This window comes from Amblyomma mixtum, chromosome 2 (assembly GCF_055824585.1).
Source record: "Amblyomma mixtum isolate Tamu chromosome 2, ASM5582458v1, whole genome shotgun sequence".
NCBI classification, from domain to species: Eukaryota; Metazoa; Arthropoda; class Arachnida; order Ixodida; family Ixodidae; genus Amblyomma; species Amblyomma mixtum.
In genome coordinates, this window is record NC_143013.1 from 116733840 (window position 1) to 116751604 (window position 17765).

The window sequence follows — 17765 nt, forward strand, 5'->3', positions numbered from 1 at the left end:
ATGGCAATTCTTCTGTTTTTTACATCGTAATTTAAAACAAGAAATTAAGTAAACCAGCTCTCCACATATTAAATGTGCTGCATTTTCCCCAATAATCGAGCTACTGCGGCTGCCGCGCGAGAGGGACAATGCGGACCCGGGGCTTTTTCGAGACTGAGGGTAACCTTTGTTACATGGGCCTGTATCTTCCTCGTTTGGATTATAAAAAGTGCCCTTATAAAATGAGAAGAGGTAAGGGCAGGCTTAATGCTCACAAAGGTGGTATGGCGAGCCACAAAGATTACCGCATGTGCCTGATCACCAGAGGCACGCAGTCGCACCTAGTGGCCCTGCGGTCGGCGAAAACTCTTGTTTGGAAAGACGTGCAGTAGTGACACTTGAACATCTACGCCTGTTGTGACGCGCTGATTACAGCGTACGCCCTTGAGCTCGCAGTGAGGACAATCCCCGCGGGATTAATGCAACACGAACCAGTTTTGCATGCTGGTGTGTTCTAACTAGGTTCGCCCGGGAAAGTGTGCACCGAGTTTACGAAGCCTATTCCAAGCGCACTTTCGTCAGAAAACTCAGCGCCGGGCCGGGGGACAATTTTTTGTATTTTTGCGGTGGGTGTCCCGCGTGTGTGTATGGGGGGGACTCATACAACTACCTCACACACCTGAGGCGGGCGCCCAAACCACTAGGCCATGACTGTTAACAAAAGTGCAGTGTCTTCCCAACTCCTTATTTTTAAGCCAAATTGAGTAGGGAGTCACTGAATGCAAATAATATTTTTTTTCTTTCCTTCGCCTCACTGGTCGCCGGTCACCTTCAATAACTTTTATACTCGCCTCGCTATGTGAGGTAGTTTTTTGTGCATACCTTTTCTATGTTGTAACCACTTAATGGATTTGCTGCTTAAAATTAGGTTGTTAGTATTTTAGATGTAGGCAATGAGCTGTACGTGAAAGTCGTTTGTCCTCGTACCAGATGCAGTCAGGAAGACATGAAGAAAAACGTTAACTCTCAAACTGTAGTCCAACGCTGTCACAACCATTATAACCTTTAATACATTTAATGACAAAGCCAGCCCAAAAAGACGTTAGGAGAGGGCAAGCATTCTTCGGTATGGTTTAGTGATAGGGTCTAGCATGTCGGGGACAGTGGCCATTTGTAGAATTTCTCTTTACGCCGAAATAACAACTACCTTCATTCTTTTCCGCATGCCTTCAGCATAGTGGGGGAGGTAAGCCATCCTTGAAAAGTGGCAATATGAGCGCAGCTCGTGTTAAGGCAGGTAAAGACAGAAGAACGAATCATTGGCCCCACCTCATGCTGTTGATAGATAGATAGATATGTTTATTTGAGTGTGCCTCAACAGCCAAGTGGCCTAAACGAGCGCACACTAGGTCAGATACATCAAAATCACCCCTTCAAAACATTTAAAAGCAGGCACGAAAAACAATTAGGCAAATATGTCCATGTCAATAAACGTTTTGTTATATAATATTTGTAAACGAGTCATTGGACAAATGACGTGCAAATCGGGATAAAATGTGTCGAAACATTTTGTAGCTTTTGCATGTGGCACACGAAAATTCAGCGACATCACTAAGGTCCCCCAGTTAATGAAACCGCGCACGACTTTTTGCAGAAACTGCATGTCACGTATGCGTCGCCTGTCGCCAAGGGTAGACATATTGAGGTCTGCCAAGAGAGAATCATAGTCGTAGAAACGCCGGCGACCAATATATCTATCATAATAGATGCGTATGAACTTACGCTGGACATTTTCAATTTTCGTGCAATAGGCGACAGATACGCTATTCCAGGCTACTGACGCGAACTCAAGACGCGGTCTCACAAGGGCACAGTATAGAGTGCGTAGACATTCGTGCCGTAGAAATTTTTTTGTGAGTCTAGAGATAAGACCAATATGCCTCAATGCGCGTAACACAATTGAATTTACATGCAGTCTAAAATCAAGCTTTGAATCAACAACAACACCAAGGTCTCGTACATGGGCCACGCGAGAAATCTCACCCGCCAAAAGTGTGTAATCAAACGTAACTGTGTCGCGTTTCCTAGTTAGAGACAGGACGCAAGTCTTCTTAGTTGGTTGGTTTATGGGGTTTAACGTCCCAAAGCGACTAAGGCTATGAGAGACGCCGTAGTGGAGAGCTCCGGAAATTTCGACCACCTGGGGTTCTTTAACGTGCACTGACATCGCACAGTACACGGGCCTCGAATTTCTCCTCTAAAGAAATTCAGCCGCCGCGGCCAGGATCGAACCCGCGTCTTTCGGGCCAGCAGCCGAGCACCATAGCCACTGAGCCACCGCGGCGGCTGCAAGTCTTCTTAATATTCAGTTTTAAGCAATTCATCAAACACCAATTCTCAACGTTGTTAATGTCAGCTTGCAATTGGCGGCAGTCCTCAATTTCTCCAATATTACGGAATAATTTGAAATCATCTGCGAAGAGCAAAATTCTCGAGTTCTTGACGTGCAACGGCAAGTCATTAATAAACACTAAAAACAACAGCGGTCCTAAGTTGGAGCCCTGAGGCACTCCCGAAGATTACAGAAATTCGTTGGACACACAGCCGGAAAATCGTACCATGTTACAGCGGCTGCCAAGGTAGCTTTTGAACCACCTGCAGTATAAGGGGAAGAGTCCGTATCTTTCCATCTTCATCAGAAGTACCTCATGGGAAACCATATCGAAAGCTTTAGTAATGTCAAAGTAGACTGCATCTACCTGACCACGATTAAATACATGTGGCCCAGTATAATCAAGAAAGCTGCATAAATTCGTTTCCACAGAGCGACCTTTCAAAAAACCGTGCTGCAGTATTGAGATCTTCTGTTTGAAGTATGAGCCCATGCGTTCGTACATATTCATTTCAAAAACTTTCGCAAAAGAACAAATTAGTGAAACAGGTCGAAAGTTGTTTACATCACAAGCATCGCTAGACTTGAATACAGGAACAACTACTGACAACTTCCAATGACAAGGGAAAACACCAGTTCGCAACGATAAGTTGAACAAATGCGCCAAAACAGGGCCAAAAATGTCAGGGCATCCTTTGATTATGAAGCTGGGAATTTCATCAATTCCTGTTGAAAGTTTTGGCTTAAGTTTCTGAATCGCCGAAAGAACCTCATGCTCGGTGACAATATCATAAGCTAAACAGTCAGCGCTGTCTTCAAGAGTGATAACAGCAGTTGTGTTATCACGGCACACAAAACATGAGCTGAAGTGATCAGCAAAAGCTTGGCACACATCTTGATGTTTAAAACAGATGCCATCGCGCGTCTTGATCACAGCAGCACTAACCTTATCATTTCTTTGCTTGCGCACAAAATCCCCAAAACTGCTTGGTTCCTTTTTAAAGTTCTGTTCAAGAAGTTTGTGGTACTCTGCTTCATCACGTGCAATCAGTTTTTTCACAATTTTTCTGCACAATGAATATCTTTGGTACCAATACTCACTTTCTTATTTCACGTAGAGTTTGTGATACTTCTGTTTTTTCTTCAAGTAATGTCTCAAATCTTGCGAAAACCAGCAAGGAAATCTACACTTCTTCGATTTACGGCGAGGTATACATTTTTTCATTATACCTTGTACAATTGATGTAAGTAGCTCAACGCCTGTGTTTACATCCTCAGTCTCAAGCAATTCTGACCAGTCGTAGGCCAGAAGATCATTGTACAGCCTAAGGTAATTGCCATACGCGTATCTAAATTTTTCTGGCACCATCTCACGCACTGCACGAAACGACAAGAAAAACGACAAGGTAAACGGGCAATGATATTTGTCTACCAGAACAAGACGATCGCGCACCGCTTGCACGCCAAAAAGAGGGACATTAGATAGAATTAGGTCTAAAATGTTTCCAGCACAGTTCTTCATTGTATTAAATTGATATAAACCATGGAAATTACTAAAATCAATTAAACATTCGGCTTTTTTCTCGAGTTGCTGTACAGTCACAAGTGACCAATCCAGTGGACCAATCGACCTTAGGAAGATTAAAGTCCCCGTAGATGTGAACCTTGTACTTCGAAAAATCAATTTTTTCCCCAGTATCCAAAAAATTATGGGTAAAAACGTTAGGAGCAGAATTTGGTGGAAAGTAGTAACAGCCGACTAGATAGTGCGATTTGTCACACGTTGGAATTTCCAACCACACACATTCTTCCTATGTCTCTAGGTCTGGTCTCCTAAATGCATTTAGCACAGAACGGCAGGCTATCAGAACTCCGCCCCCGTATTTAATCTTGTCAGAGTACACTCTATCGGCCCTGAAAACAGCATACTCATCTGAGAAATAAGACGCACTTGAACATGATGAGTTTAGCCACGTTTCCGTCAGGCACATGATGTCATACTCACATTCGTATGCATTCGCGAAGAGAGCTTCCCTTTTAGTTCGCAGCCCTCTCGTGTTTTGGTAATACAGCTTAATTTCCTGAGCCATTTTCGGATGTAGTTAGAGCACCATTAGGGTCATCAAAGCGCCGTGAGGACCACAGCTTTCCATAAAAAGGGCGAAATACGCAACCATCAGGCCACACTTCCGGTTTGCTCACAAGTTCAAATAAATGCTCATCCAGAGAAACGTGAAAGGAGCAATATGTATCGTACTTCGTTTTCAGTTGTGTGCAAGTAACAACCTTGTCACCTACTGTGTCCGCCAAAAGTTCCTGTATGTCCGACGCCGTTGTTGTCGGGTCCAGACGAGAAACAAATAAGCTTTTCTTCGCCGGTAGTCTGGGCGCTACTTTAAGCATGGACTGCTTAGCTGCGCCAAACGTTGCTCGAGGCCGAGGTGGTTGGCTCACCGCTTTCGACGGGCGTGGCAGATGAGTACTCTGGTCCTGAGCAGGAGGCTTCGATGGAGGGGCCGACATTCCAGCAGGCAGATTTGCGGCCACGGCTGAAGCGTAGCTGCGAGATTCCGAGCAGTCAAAATGCGAGCACTCACTCTGGCTGACGGTACGAACAGACGCACTCAGGCCATTCAAAGCTTCACGCAGGAGCGCGTTTTCCGCACGGAGCTGTCGCAGCTCATCAGTTAACGCATCTATTCGACTAGCCATTTTTTGTAGCATTAAAACAACACTCGGGGAAGCACTGACGGAATCTGAGTCTTGAAAATGCAGGGAAGAGCGCTGCAGTTCGGGGGGCTTTTCCGTGTCGCCGGCTCCGCCGATAAGCTCTGCCGCCGAAGGATCACGCCGCTTCACGCAATGAACACATTTGTACCTGCTGGCACCGGATTCCATGACGATGTTGTATTCCTCGTCCTGTATGTTGATGCATATGCAGTGAAAACGCTGACTGCAAGACGCGCACGGCAAAAACTGCTGCCTACCACGAATGGGCTGGGAGCAGCGCGCACATGCGTCCGCATCGGGCGCCATGTTGATGACACATAACTGTTGATGACACATAATATGTTGAACACATAACATGTTGAACACATAATTATTTTGTCACTGTGCCATGAACTAATAATATTATATCCTCATTACCCTTTTCCTTTATCATGAGTACGTTTTCCAAGACACCTAAGCAAACAGTGTTGGGCATGAGTTGTCAGGTGAGCAGGGTCAGGATGGGTAGTAAGGTCAGTACCTATCGTCAGTAAAAAATTAGCTATTAGATTATAGTTAAAAACTTTACTAGCTGCCATGATTGGCCTGCTTTTTTTATGTCCTCCAACAGTTGTATGATTATGCCAGAAAAAGGTTCCATATACCTCAAAATCACCATTTTTAAAAATTGGTGACCACCTTACCTTGAACACATGGTACATACTATACTTTTACATAATCTGTGGGGAAGCTTGTTCATTTTTGTTTGTCGTCTAGGTTAACAACTTTTATATAAAGCTACACCATATCGAAGAATTCTTGCCCTCCTCTAAAGACTCGTACTCCTTATATAAAGGAATTGCATGTTTGCACCATCACTCAATTGATAAATAAATATTCCTTTCGTTCTTAACTTCTTAAATATATGCAAAACGCATTCTTTGCAACTGAAAAATGTATCTATATATAAAGCTTAATACTCAGGTGTACGTAACAGGAGGCCATGAGCAGTTGTCTCTGCATTTGTCATGAGGGAAGAGATTGCAGTCAAGCTTAATCTGCTTACATGGGCTTCTAACTATATAATTTCGTTTTTATTGCGATTTGTAATAATGAACATTATAAAGATCCAGGATACGATGTTACTTAAGCAGCTGTATTTTTCAGGCACAATCTTTCCACTTTCCGCAAGCTCTAAAACATTTTCATCAGCATACTGAAGGAAGTGTGTTGACAGCGCAACTCAGCTTAGGTCGTTTGTATAAATGCACCGATATCCCCAATAAATATGTTGTCATGAGGGAAATTAAAAAAATTAATTGCACTGTGTTACAGTTTTAACACGAATAAGCTCTTCTTCACAAGTGCTGTTAATTATTACCTTCACGCATTAACCGCTGCCAATATTCGGTCGCAGAAATCAAGAAAACATATACGTAGACATAATTTGCATTCGTATCATGAGGAAATAAAGCTCCCCACAACAAAAAATTCCAACTGCTTTACTTAGCATATTGTTATAACAAACCTTGTCTTCCCGTTTCCGCCCTTCCCTCCAACCCCCCCCCTCCCCCGCCTGCAGAATTGCCTATAGGGGGCTGCGCATTCTGTAAAGAAAAAGTTGGAGATTCATTTGATGGTGCTAGAGAGAGAGAAAAAAAAAACTTTACTGAGGCTAGTGTGTTAAACACCCCTTGGGTCCCCGGACTACAGCACTGTGCTATGGTTTGTTTGTGGCAAATGCTACTTTAAATGCACAGCAGTAATCACAATCTCAATACTAAACCTGGGTTATGTATTTGTTTTCACTTTGCATCAGTATTTTTTCTTATTACAGGACGAGATATAATCATGCTCAGCACTAAAAAAGCACTGATAGCGGCGCCGTGTCTTCACTTCTTGATTTTTGGCGCCAATTTTAATTTAGCTGTAGCCCAAGCACCGCCAATCATTAGCGAAGAGGTAAGGTGCCACGTCTTCGAGCATTCGCTCGATTCAAACTATGTGCGCTCCAGAGCAACACTATTTTCTTGAAGCTTTACGCAGCTGTCTCCAATTTCACGCTGACGAATGGAGCACGAATTTCATTGAGTCTTCATCGGTGTCTTAGTATTGCGCCGGAAATAGTAACCTTATATATTGCTTCCTCTGTCGGCCACCTTTAAGGGTGTGCCTTAGCAGGTTTTGCGGCAGCGTCGCGTGCGCTTGTTCTGTAATATGGAGCAAAGTCAATTGCTGAATCGCACCACCACAGTTCTTGTTGTGACGAAGATTCAGGGCGCTGTAATTTGGTATCCCTAAGTGGGCAAAATGATTTAAACCGCTAATGTTTTCATATCTGATCCTTGGCCGCCGCGGTGGCTTAGTGGTTGTGGTGCTCGTCTGCTGACCCAAAACATGCGGGTTCGATCCCGGCCGCGGCGGCTGAAATTTCTTTGGAGGAGAAATTCTAGAGGCCCGTGTACTGTGCGATGTCAGTGCACGTTAAAGAACCCCAGGTGGTCGAAATTTCCGGAGCCCTCCACTACGGCGTCTCTCATAGCCTTAGTCGCTTTGGGACGTAAAACCCCATAAACCAATCAACCATATCTGATCCTTGCTTGAATCCTGTTTTGCTGTTGAGCTCCAGAGAGTGAAAAATTAACGAGGAGGGTTTTACAGACACCTGTTCACTGCTGATTTCACGAGACATCGGACTCAGCACTCTAAGAACGCAGCTTTGCAGCCCCTCTACGCCCGATGTAGGACAATAACTGGTTATGAGCGGGGCATCTTCATTTGGACCCTGAACTTTTCCGCTGGCTAGAGCCAATATTTACGCTCAGCCATTCCTTAGAGTAACCTACATGCGGCTAATGATGCAAGAATGCAGCTCATGCGAGCTCGTACTTGCGTCTATGTTATCCTCACGAAGTGTACGGAGGCCCGATGCATGCTTTTTGAGGAAATGCGGACTCGGTTAGCTTTTCAAATGCATACATCACGTTCATGCGGGTTCAATAGACTCAAGCCAGACTAGGGGTCCGCTCCTTTTCGCAATCGATTAGTAGCATTTTTCAGTGCACCTCTTATATACTATATTTGAAAAAATAAACTTTTATTAATAATCACTAAGCAGCATAAAATATGAAAAGTAGGCCGCGCCACAGATAGCGCGAAATGAATAGCGACAGCCCCGCGACTAATACTTTGGTTCTTTATTTTCAGGTTTCTCTGGCAGGCCTGACAACTGCACGTTTTTAATGTCAACTTTCTTGACTGAAGATAAGAAAACCTATTACTCACCAGTTTTGCAGGAGCTCGACTAATCATACTTCCATTCGCTTCTTCAGCTCCGGCCTGCACTTCTTCGGGGTCTATGTCCAAATAAAAACTGAAAAAGAACCACCCGGGCTGTAAAGAACTCTTACTGCGGGAGAAGGATGCCATTTTAGGTGCGCTAGCACTTATAGTGGCCATTCCCCGCATTTAGCTGCTGTGTCTGTCTGTCCGTCCGTCTATCTGTCCGTCTGTCTGTCCATCTGTCTGTCTGTCCGTCCGTCCGTCTGTCTGTCCGTCTGTCTGTCTCTCCGTCTGTCTGTCCGTCTGTCTCTCCGTCTGTCTGTCCGTCTGTTTGCCCATCTGTCTGTCTGTCCGTCCGTCCGTCCGTCCGTCCGTCCGCCCGCCCGCCCGTTCGTTCGTTCGTCCGTGTCTATCTGTCTGGGGGAAATCCGACTGTGCGGCCTGCTTGTGCCCCCGCCCTCCCCCCTCCCCCCCCCCCCCCCCCCCCTGCTGCCGTATACTGGCCGGTGTAGTTTCGGCTACTAGGCTTTGTTCCGGTGCAAGGCAAGCAGGGGAAATAGCTATGGCCAGGACCGATTCTCTGGGGATGCGAACCCCATGGGAGTAGCAGTGACTCCCAGGCGACTGTGAGGGCCAGTCGCGCTCGTGAAGCCCGATGCCTGAGCGGAGGCAGGCCTGGGTTTATACCCCGATTGGACCCACGAAATCCTTCACGGAAGGCATGTCCAAAATGAAACAGCTTTTCAGATGCATGCTACTTCCCTCCGCACGCGGGGGTGTGCAAGTCTTGCTACCGACGCGCCTGTTTCTGGTCCAGGAGAAACCAAGTCCGCGCGGCGGTTCACAGTGGCCACGCTCTAAAACCGCACCTTGAGGAAGCGTGCTCACGGCCGGCCGCAGGGCTGTAATGGTCACTGCGGGATGCCGACGGGGGAGGGGACTAGGACCTTGAAACGTCCAGTCAGAACCGTCCATGTTGTGCAATACCGGCGGAGTAGGCCCGGGTCTTCTCACCCTAAGCCACGTTCTTGGTTTGTGGTCGTCAGCTCAGCCCTGAACACTCTCTCCTCAGTCGGAGAGGAGCAAGCTAGAGGAGAATAGAAGTGCATTGTGGACATAAAAATATTTATTTCACTAAAAATTAAGGTTTTGCGGCTGACGCTGTACATTGCAAAGTAGAATGCAGGATTATAACAGATATAACAATCTTATGATAGCTTTCGTTGAAAAAAGAACTATAGTACGTACTTGTACCCCTATTATCATACTTTCAGCTTTACTGAATTTAAAGAAAAAAAAAAGATTATATTTTAGTTCACAGCAGTGTGATACACACAGGTTACGAATGGAAGACAGGTAACTGTAAATTGATCAGACAGCAGCGTGCTTAGAACCTCAGCGTTATGAACCAGTAGTAAATTCTATTTTTTGGGACTGCATTACAGTAAAAGCTTCTAACCTGATAAGGGGATCGGCCGAAATAAGTGTTAGAGAGTCAGAAAATTTTGTGTCATCTTTGAGATTCTCCGCTCCTATAGGCATGCAAACCTGGAGTAAAACAACTGTCTCAAGAACAGCAATCTATTCTATGAGATTATTGGTGCATTTGATGAGTGATAGGTACTACATTGATAACAGTACGCAACATTCTTTTTTAGAGAACAGAAAGGTAGTTAATGTTTGACACTATCATGCTTCCTCACACAAGGAAACGATAATTTAAGACAAATTAAAACATGCATTAGGTCAATGTCACTGAGTCTCAGATACAACGAATAACTGTGGCCGCACAACTTTGTTAGAGCGGAAGAGGTGCCGCAAATTCGCCCCCGCAGTCGGAGAACTCGCGCTTCCCGCGGGCGCGGGGACCGAAAAACATCGCCGACCTCTCGTGACACTACCTGTCGCTAAAAAAATGCGGCGATATAAAAAAAATTAAAGAAAGACAGTAAAACTGTCATAACCTAATGTTTGTGCTTAAGTTTTTGCCTTGTATGTGTTATACATCTTATCATCACGCCTTCGTTCATTCGACTGAATGCACGTTGTATTCCTGCACTCTCTCTCGCTCTGTATCACCCACTCCTGCCTGACATTCAGGCCGGTAGTATAGAATAAATAAATAAGTAAAAAAATATATAAATAAAGCTAACCGCTGGCCAAGCGCGCCTCGATGAGCTAAAAGTTCAATAGTACGGGCATTTGTGACGGCTGGGAAAAACTAAAGCTCCGCGGGCCCAATACATGGACGTTCAAAGCGAAACTACAGCGGCAGTCGTCGAGGACCAACCAATGGCATCAATTTTAAAAGTTTTAATACCAGACATGTGGCATACGTTATTGGCCCAGCCGGTCAAGTGGTGTGCGTGTCACCTGCCCAATCAGCTCTCCACCTTGTGCGCTGCTGGCGGGTGCAGGCAGTGTGCAGCAGTGTGACGTTCTGTGCGTGCGCTACGAGGGCCCATATCTTCGGCGGCATCTTCTCTGTGCTGAACCCCGGAGGCACGCGGGCAAAGGACGCCGGCGGTCGGCTGTTTGAAGCCGACTGGCCCATTCAGAGAGCTCGCAGAAAATAAAAAGAAACACGCAGCTCGTTCCGTTCTACTCCCTTGTCTCCCCTCTCCTTAAACGGTCCGCGTTCGACGGCGCCGCGTAGACGGAGCCCCCAGAGGCGGCAAAACGACTGAAGGGGTACAATGGTACAAAGACGCCGGCGGGAGGGAAACGCCCCCCCCCCCCCCCCCCCAGCGCCACGTGCGCCTCCGCCGCATAGGAAAAGCCAGCACAATTAGGCTGCCTGGCCGTACAAGGACGCAAGAGAGGCTGAAAATCCGACAAGAGAAGAAAGCTGCTGGCGGGAGAAAAACGACATCCCAACGCGGGAGGTCGGGGGTGCCGCAGGCGCCGCCGTGGAAAGGAGGACGAGGGAAACAATTCAGCCTGGAAGAGAGGAGATCGGGCGTGGGCGGCGGAGCAGGGATAGCTGGGCAGTGCGGACGAAAGCACGCTCAGGACGCGATCGTTCGCAAAAGGGTCCTTCAGCGCCGAAGCCCGACGGCGCGCAGCTTCTGCCAGCAACCTACCGAGCGCAACTCCGGAGCCCCTCCATCGCCCCCATGAAGGCGTCGCCACGTAAGCTCGGACATCCCAGCCTCTGATGTAAAATGTATAATTATTGAATACATCATTTTGTTTAAACTGAGCCATACGGTGTCTCTTTGCCTCTCCGTCCCGTGTGGACCAGCGCATTATGTGGGGTCGTCACAGCAGTATGCAGTCTTTGGCATGTATTACGCTGTGCTAGCTTCGCCGCGGGTTCTCTACAATTTCGTCGAGGCTTGAAGACGATTGAGCAGAGGTGTCATTACCGGGGAACGGGCAGAGCGGTGCACACTGTAACGGATGGAGCACTGAGGTGAGGTGATGGACCGCAGGCCTCTGCACCGTGTGCCGCTTTTCATGGTTACAACTCTGTGAGGAGACTGACCTGCCAAACTTTTAAATGAATGATCGGTGGGGATTGCACGATTGCAGTGGAGAGCTTGGAAAGCACCCTAAAAATTTTTGATTATCGGCTTCAGGGCTGCCTTAAAAACATCAATAAAAAAAATCAATGGTATTACCGACTTTGCATGTTTGGCTGTATTATGGGATGTGCGATTACATCTAACTTCGAATACGACGAAAACATTCTGCGCGAGCGTTAAGTGAGTTATAAGCGGCCTAGAATGTATTTTTGTGACTGCATACAATTCCTATAGACCAAGAAAGGGAAAGGTATACTGCTACTAAATGAGATCCCATGACATTGTTGGTGCAAGCAGGATGCTAAGAGATTTGAAACTAATTACTGATCTGATTGCATAAATAACTAAATATTTTCGAGGCGGATTCACCGCGTGCTTTCTCCTAGGCTATAAAAGTAGGATAGTAATCACCGTTTCCTGGTTCCTGTTCAGAGAGTTATTCGGCGCCCTTGTTTCAAAGTTCATTGCTAGCATTTTTAAATTCAAATCACCTTCTTGCTCAAATCTAAAGAGTTAACAAAACTTGTGAATCTCGGTTATTGTAAAGCTCATTACTGCCATTGCACAGCGTCTAGGCGATGTGGTTGAGTGAACACAGTTGCACAGAGTCGCATTACTGAGCTAATTTCGTGACCTCGTTGTCAGGGTTCGCACAAGTCGAATAATTTAATAATATAGAAAAATTACTTTCAAGTTTTTCTGCCATGTTTCTCAGAACCACATCCGAGTATTTTTTTATTTCGGCAAGGAGCTTTTGATTTCCCGAAAAAAAATATTGGTTGGCAAAATCAGTATTATGTGTCTAAGATTTTACGCTTCAATTACGTCGCCCTGTTCGGTCCTGTCAAAAAATTATCAACAAGCATTGTGATTGATGTGGTAAACTATGGGTTGATCAGCATAACTGTTCTCTTTCCCTCCTTTTTCCTGCAAGTGGAGAAGAGATTTTCCTCTCACTGCTTTGTCAACTACCAACCCAGGCTTTAGATGGACGGCCCAACTAACAGGCAGATTTTTCCGACATGGGGATTTTAATTCTGTGGTATTGAAAGTACGTTTGGTGCTTTCCAGTTGACTAGATAGTTTAGAAAGGCTTTTGGCGAAGCTCTGAATTCTTTTCTGCCGTTATAATGTCTATTAACAAATTGTAATAAAACCTATTACAACGAATTGAAGAACTATTCGTGGTTCGAACTACTGGCCCCCTTCGTTCACTAGGATCGTATTCATGGGCTTTATATTGTCCAATTAAGGCAGATCAAAGACAACCCATATATAATCTCCCGACAATTGGTCACAGTGTTGTAAATAATTGTTCACAGAAAACATTCATATTTCACAACCGTCGACCTAACGACAGCTATGCCGACATTCTTCCTACAAGTGGGCAACGCGACTGAATGAAACTGCCTTCGTACGTGTCGTCTGTTTTCAATCCCTCGACGTTAACCACAGTTACTAATGGTGTAAACAAACACCATTGTACATTTGTTTCAGCATCCTGATACGCTGTAAAAGCTTTTCGCCGAACCTCTATTCCAGAATTTTCATTAATGGAAGAAGCGGACGGCAAAGTATGATTCTAGAAGTGCTGGCAACACTAGAATTGTTCTTCGTGAAAGCTACAGCACACATGCGCTAATCCCTATTACTGCACACTAGAAAGCCAGGTTTTTTTTCTTCTTAGGTTTCATAACCATTCCCGAGGATTTCTTAAAACGCGGCATGATGTAACTAACTGCTATCATTTAGTTTTCACACGTGTTACGTGCTACGACGAAAACTTACTGAAGTCATAAACATCACTATTAGAGTAGTAAATCAAGCGAGGAATCACACTGCATGTACAATTTGCAGACTTACAGAATACTTTTATTTCACCAACTTTCACAGATATGATAGTGGATGCTTGCACTTGCCTGTATTCCTTAGAATGATTTTCCCATAGATTAGATGATAATGGGCGCTTTTGGTTTGGTTTTACGTAGTTTAACCTTTTTACGACCTTTTTACTAAGTTTCGACCCCGTGGGATTTTTTTCAGTGTACTGATGTACAGCAGACGCGCCACGAAAGGGGAAGCGCAAGGGCACTGACTACCTACACAAAGTATTTGAGAGAGTACATGTAATGTCAAAAACTATTATTTACCATGTTACATTTCGGATCAAACTTTACTCTCGGCGAGAACAGCATTCAATAAACCTCAGGCTAGGCGGTAAATGCAGTCTAGACAGGGTCAGATGTACAGGTTGACCCTATTGTCTCTGTTCGGGTCCTATGGTCACCGCCGCGATTGCTGCCATACGCCGATATGCACTGATTCACAAATCGCCTATAGGTTGCCGCTCCGCGGAATAGCACCAGTGGAGAGACCAAACCTCCTCACAGCACCTCTCAAACCTTCTCATCAAACCTCAATAGGGTGGATATCAAGAAATGAGGCTAACCCAAGGAACGAGATAACTAACGTACGGGTCCGCGTGTGCATCGACAGGGCACCAGCGGAACCCTCACCCTACCTCACTGGCGGGCAAGGGGAGAGGGCCATGGGATACAGCGACATTATTTAATATTATAAACAAGCAAGGGTGTAGTACTCCCCGCATCACAAAAGGTTGACACCTGAGGAAGGCTTAATATGATAGGCGAATCCAGACAAACACTGCATCTCGCAAAAGCTCGTCAGCATTCTTGATCCGACATTCCAGGCAGAACGTGGCCAAAACCACCATCCTCAATTAGATCGTATAACTACGTATTAGCGTACCCAGCTCTCAGGACAGTTCCCTCCCCATTCACTTCCCCGCCCCATCATCTAGGAGGGGAGGCCTGCACGCCGAGGGCCTAGATATTCACATCGCCCTGGTTTTCCGGAACCGGTCTGAGGCTGCCTCCAGGGGTCTGCTGGAACAGGAGACCCTACTGCAAACGAAATCTTCACTTTCTTTTCTACAAGAAAGTTCTTGTCTTTCTCTCCGTCATGCCCCCTTTTCATTAATGAAACAGCGCCCCTTATCTCTCTCGCGCTGCCGGCCAATACCAGCGCTCTGAGAAACCTTCAGAGTTCGTGGTTTCCTGGAACCAACGTCCCGCTCACACAAGTCAAGTAGCAGTAAACTCCCGAATTTCTTGCATATCAACATGAGATTACTCTTACTTTACGCGTGCCGTTGTAGCTATGACCGAAAAACAGGGATTGGTCGAAAAGGTGGCCACGTAACAGTGGAGTGGCGGATTTTGAAAAGTGATTCAAACTTCAGAAAACTGGTAATTATACACTCTCAACATGACTCAAACGTCATTGACATGCAAGGATCTGAAGCAAATGAATTGCACTGAAAAGAAGGCTGGGATAGAAGGAATCGAGCCCTTCGCCTTTGGGTTGCGACTCATGGTACCGCTAGGCCAGGCAGCTACGTATGTACGAAGTGGTTAAAGCGGGGATTTATTGTACGCCGTGTGGTCTTTCACATGATGACTGCTATTGTGAAAGAGGAAACACTGTCTGCGGGTGAAAGAAGAACCGGTTTCACATTACGCACTTAAAAGGCGAAACTTAACTGTAATCTCTCGCTCATGTATTTGACTAATTGTGTGGCATAACCCGTTGTTGAGTGTTTCGGAAAGGATAGTAATACAGATAGCATGGACAAAATAAGCAGACAAAACATGTGACTGACCGCTCCATAATTTTCTGTGGTCATGAAAGCACTCAGATGGTATATTTTTAATTTCGCCGAGAAACCAAACTTTTTTACTGGTCTGATCACAACCTTGTATGCAAAAGAGCACAGTTCCAACAAGGAAGCGATTTCCAATTGCATTCTTATGCATTGTCTGCTATTCGATGAAACGAAAGACTAATTCGTAACAACTTTCAACGCAGACAGTCAAGAATATATAATGCTCGTTACTCCGCCACAGTCAGATATAAACGCCTCCAACTCGCCAAGCTTTGAAAACATTTAGTATACTACGAGCAAATTTCGACCATTGCAACACTTGCATAAACGTGTCTTTGTAGCACCACAAAAGTTCAAATTTCGCAAAACTTGCGTCACATGAAAGTTGCCGCGATCATTAAGTGGCAACCTAGTGGCGAGAAAACAAGACTACATTAGTATATTGCAGCATTCTGGACGCTGAACGAGCCTCATGTATCGAGTGCTGCTTTGCATAGTGTCACTAGTGATGACCATTCTTTTGTGAGTCTGTAATACCGTGAAACAAGTGGAAACACCACAAATCCAATGATGATTGCTAAAAGCTAAATGGTTAGAGAATGACGAAGTTCATCCTGAAGAAAGGCACAAAAATCTATATGTTCAAATCTATATTCAATGTGTGCAGCAGGTAATGAATAGTGCCCACCAGGAAACTGTGATACTGCAGTACACACCGTCCCACCACAGCTGAGATTTCTGCAGGCAAATGTTGCTTTAAGCAAGCACAGTCAAAAACAGCAAAGCGTCATTAAGGTCATAACAATGTTGAAACACCCATAATTAAAGGCTATCATCAGTGACAACGCTTATAAAATGAAAGCGAAAAATTCATCCGCCCGACAAAAAGAAAAAAAAACCTAAAGCAATGGTCCCCATGTCAGGTACATTCTGTTATTGTGGACATGGCGCTTCCAACCTTGCAGCCGAACTCACGGGCGAAGTGACGGAAAAGCCTCAGAGGGTCTTGGCACTTCTGCTTCCCGTCGGACGCGCCGCACTGCGCCATGCACCAGAAGATGAAGAACATCCTCTTTCCCGTCAGCGACTCGTAGCCATCGAGCCTGTACTGATAGCCGCCGTCGGTGGCATCGAGAAAGGCTCTGAACGCCGCGGTTAGGGACATGACCCTCTCGGCAAGCTCTCGCCTCGAAATGTGGGGCCAGCCGGGCCTCTTGCGGGTTGCCGCCGTAGCAAAGAAGACGGAAGGGCTACGTTGACACAGGGCTTCGGCGTAGACCCTCGCCCGCGTGTTCTCATCAGCATCGCGAAGCAGCATGGAGACGAGGGCGGCCATGGCGTCCGCGATCTCGGACCCCAGCGCCCCGTACTTGACTGCCGGTGGTGCCTCGGCGCTGTAGAAGGGCGGCTCCAAAGCGGTGGGCAGAAGCTCGAAGCGTTTGTCTTCGGTGAGGTAGTATAAACGCACCGTGCCGTTCCAACGGAAATTTGCCGCGCGTGTATCAGCCGGCGTCATTCGCCTTGCGGCAGCGACATTCTGGATGTTGTCGAAAATGCTTGGCTTCTGGTCCGGAAAGTGCTTGAAGAGCCCGTTCAGCTGTCCCTCCTGGGATTCGGTGACGAAGCTGAGCGGAGCACTTGAGGTGCTCGGAAATGGCGTGTTCTGCTCCAGAGACTGCTGGCACTTGTCGATGAACTCCTTTAAAGCCCCCGACGATGAGAACCCTTCCCGGAAGAACTTACGCACATGACTCACTAGGGCGGTCACGTCGGCGACCGCGTGAGCCGAGAATTCTTCTCTGATGTAGGTTGCGTAGAAGGCCAGACCCATGTAGTGGTGCGATAGTGCCCCGCAAGCCAGCACGTGACCCTGAAGAGCTTCGCTGCGGGACGGGTAGTAGAAGTTGATGACCTCGGGTTTGGTCAGCAGAGAAAGTCCTTGCACGGTGGCCCAGCCCACATAGTAAGCCATCTGGGACTCACTCAGGTTGCCCACCAGAGCGAAAAACTCGCTGAAGAAGAAGACGTTGTCGATGACGAACCGGAGCGCCGTGGTGTCGTTGGGGCTGACAGATTTGAAGTTCTCACGGAGCTCGTCCTTCCATTTGGACCTGGGCAGTGACGAATGTCAAGCTTCATGGTTCAGAACGAAAACATTTGTTGTTGCAGAGAAGAGTTACGCTGACAGTCG

General features: G+C 46.3%; 1 protein-coding gene across 2 annotated transcripts in view; it reads left to right on the forward strand.

The window, feature by feature from the left end:
* LOC149360683 (uncharacterized) overlaps nt 1–8441 on the forward strand; it is an 85509-nt gene extending 77068 nt beyond the window's left edge. For both annotated transcript variants that reach the window (XM_089569377.1, XM_089569378.1), the window contains one exon: nt 8288–8441. In XM_089569377.1, the coding sequence (XP_089425503.1) occupies nt 8288–8388 (101 nt within the window). In that variant the 3' untranslated portion in view covers nt 8389–8441. The remainder of the gene's footprint in view (nt 1–8287) is intronic.
* Nucleotides 8442–17765: the final 9324 nt, after the last annotated feature.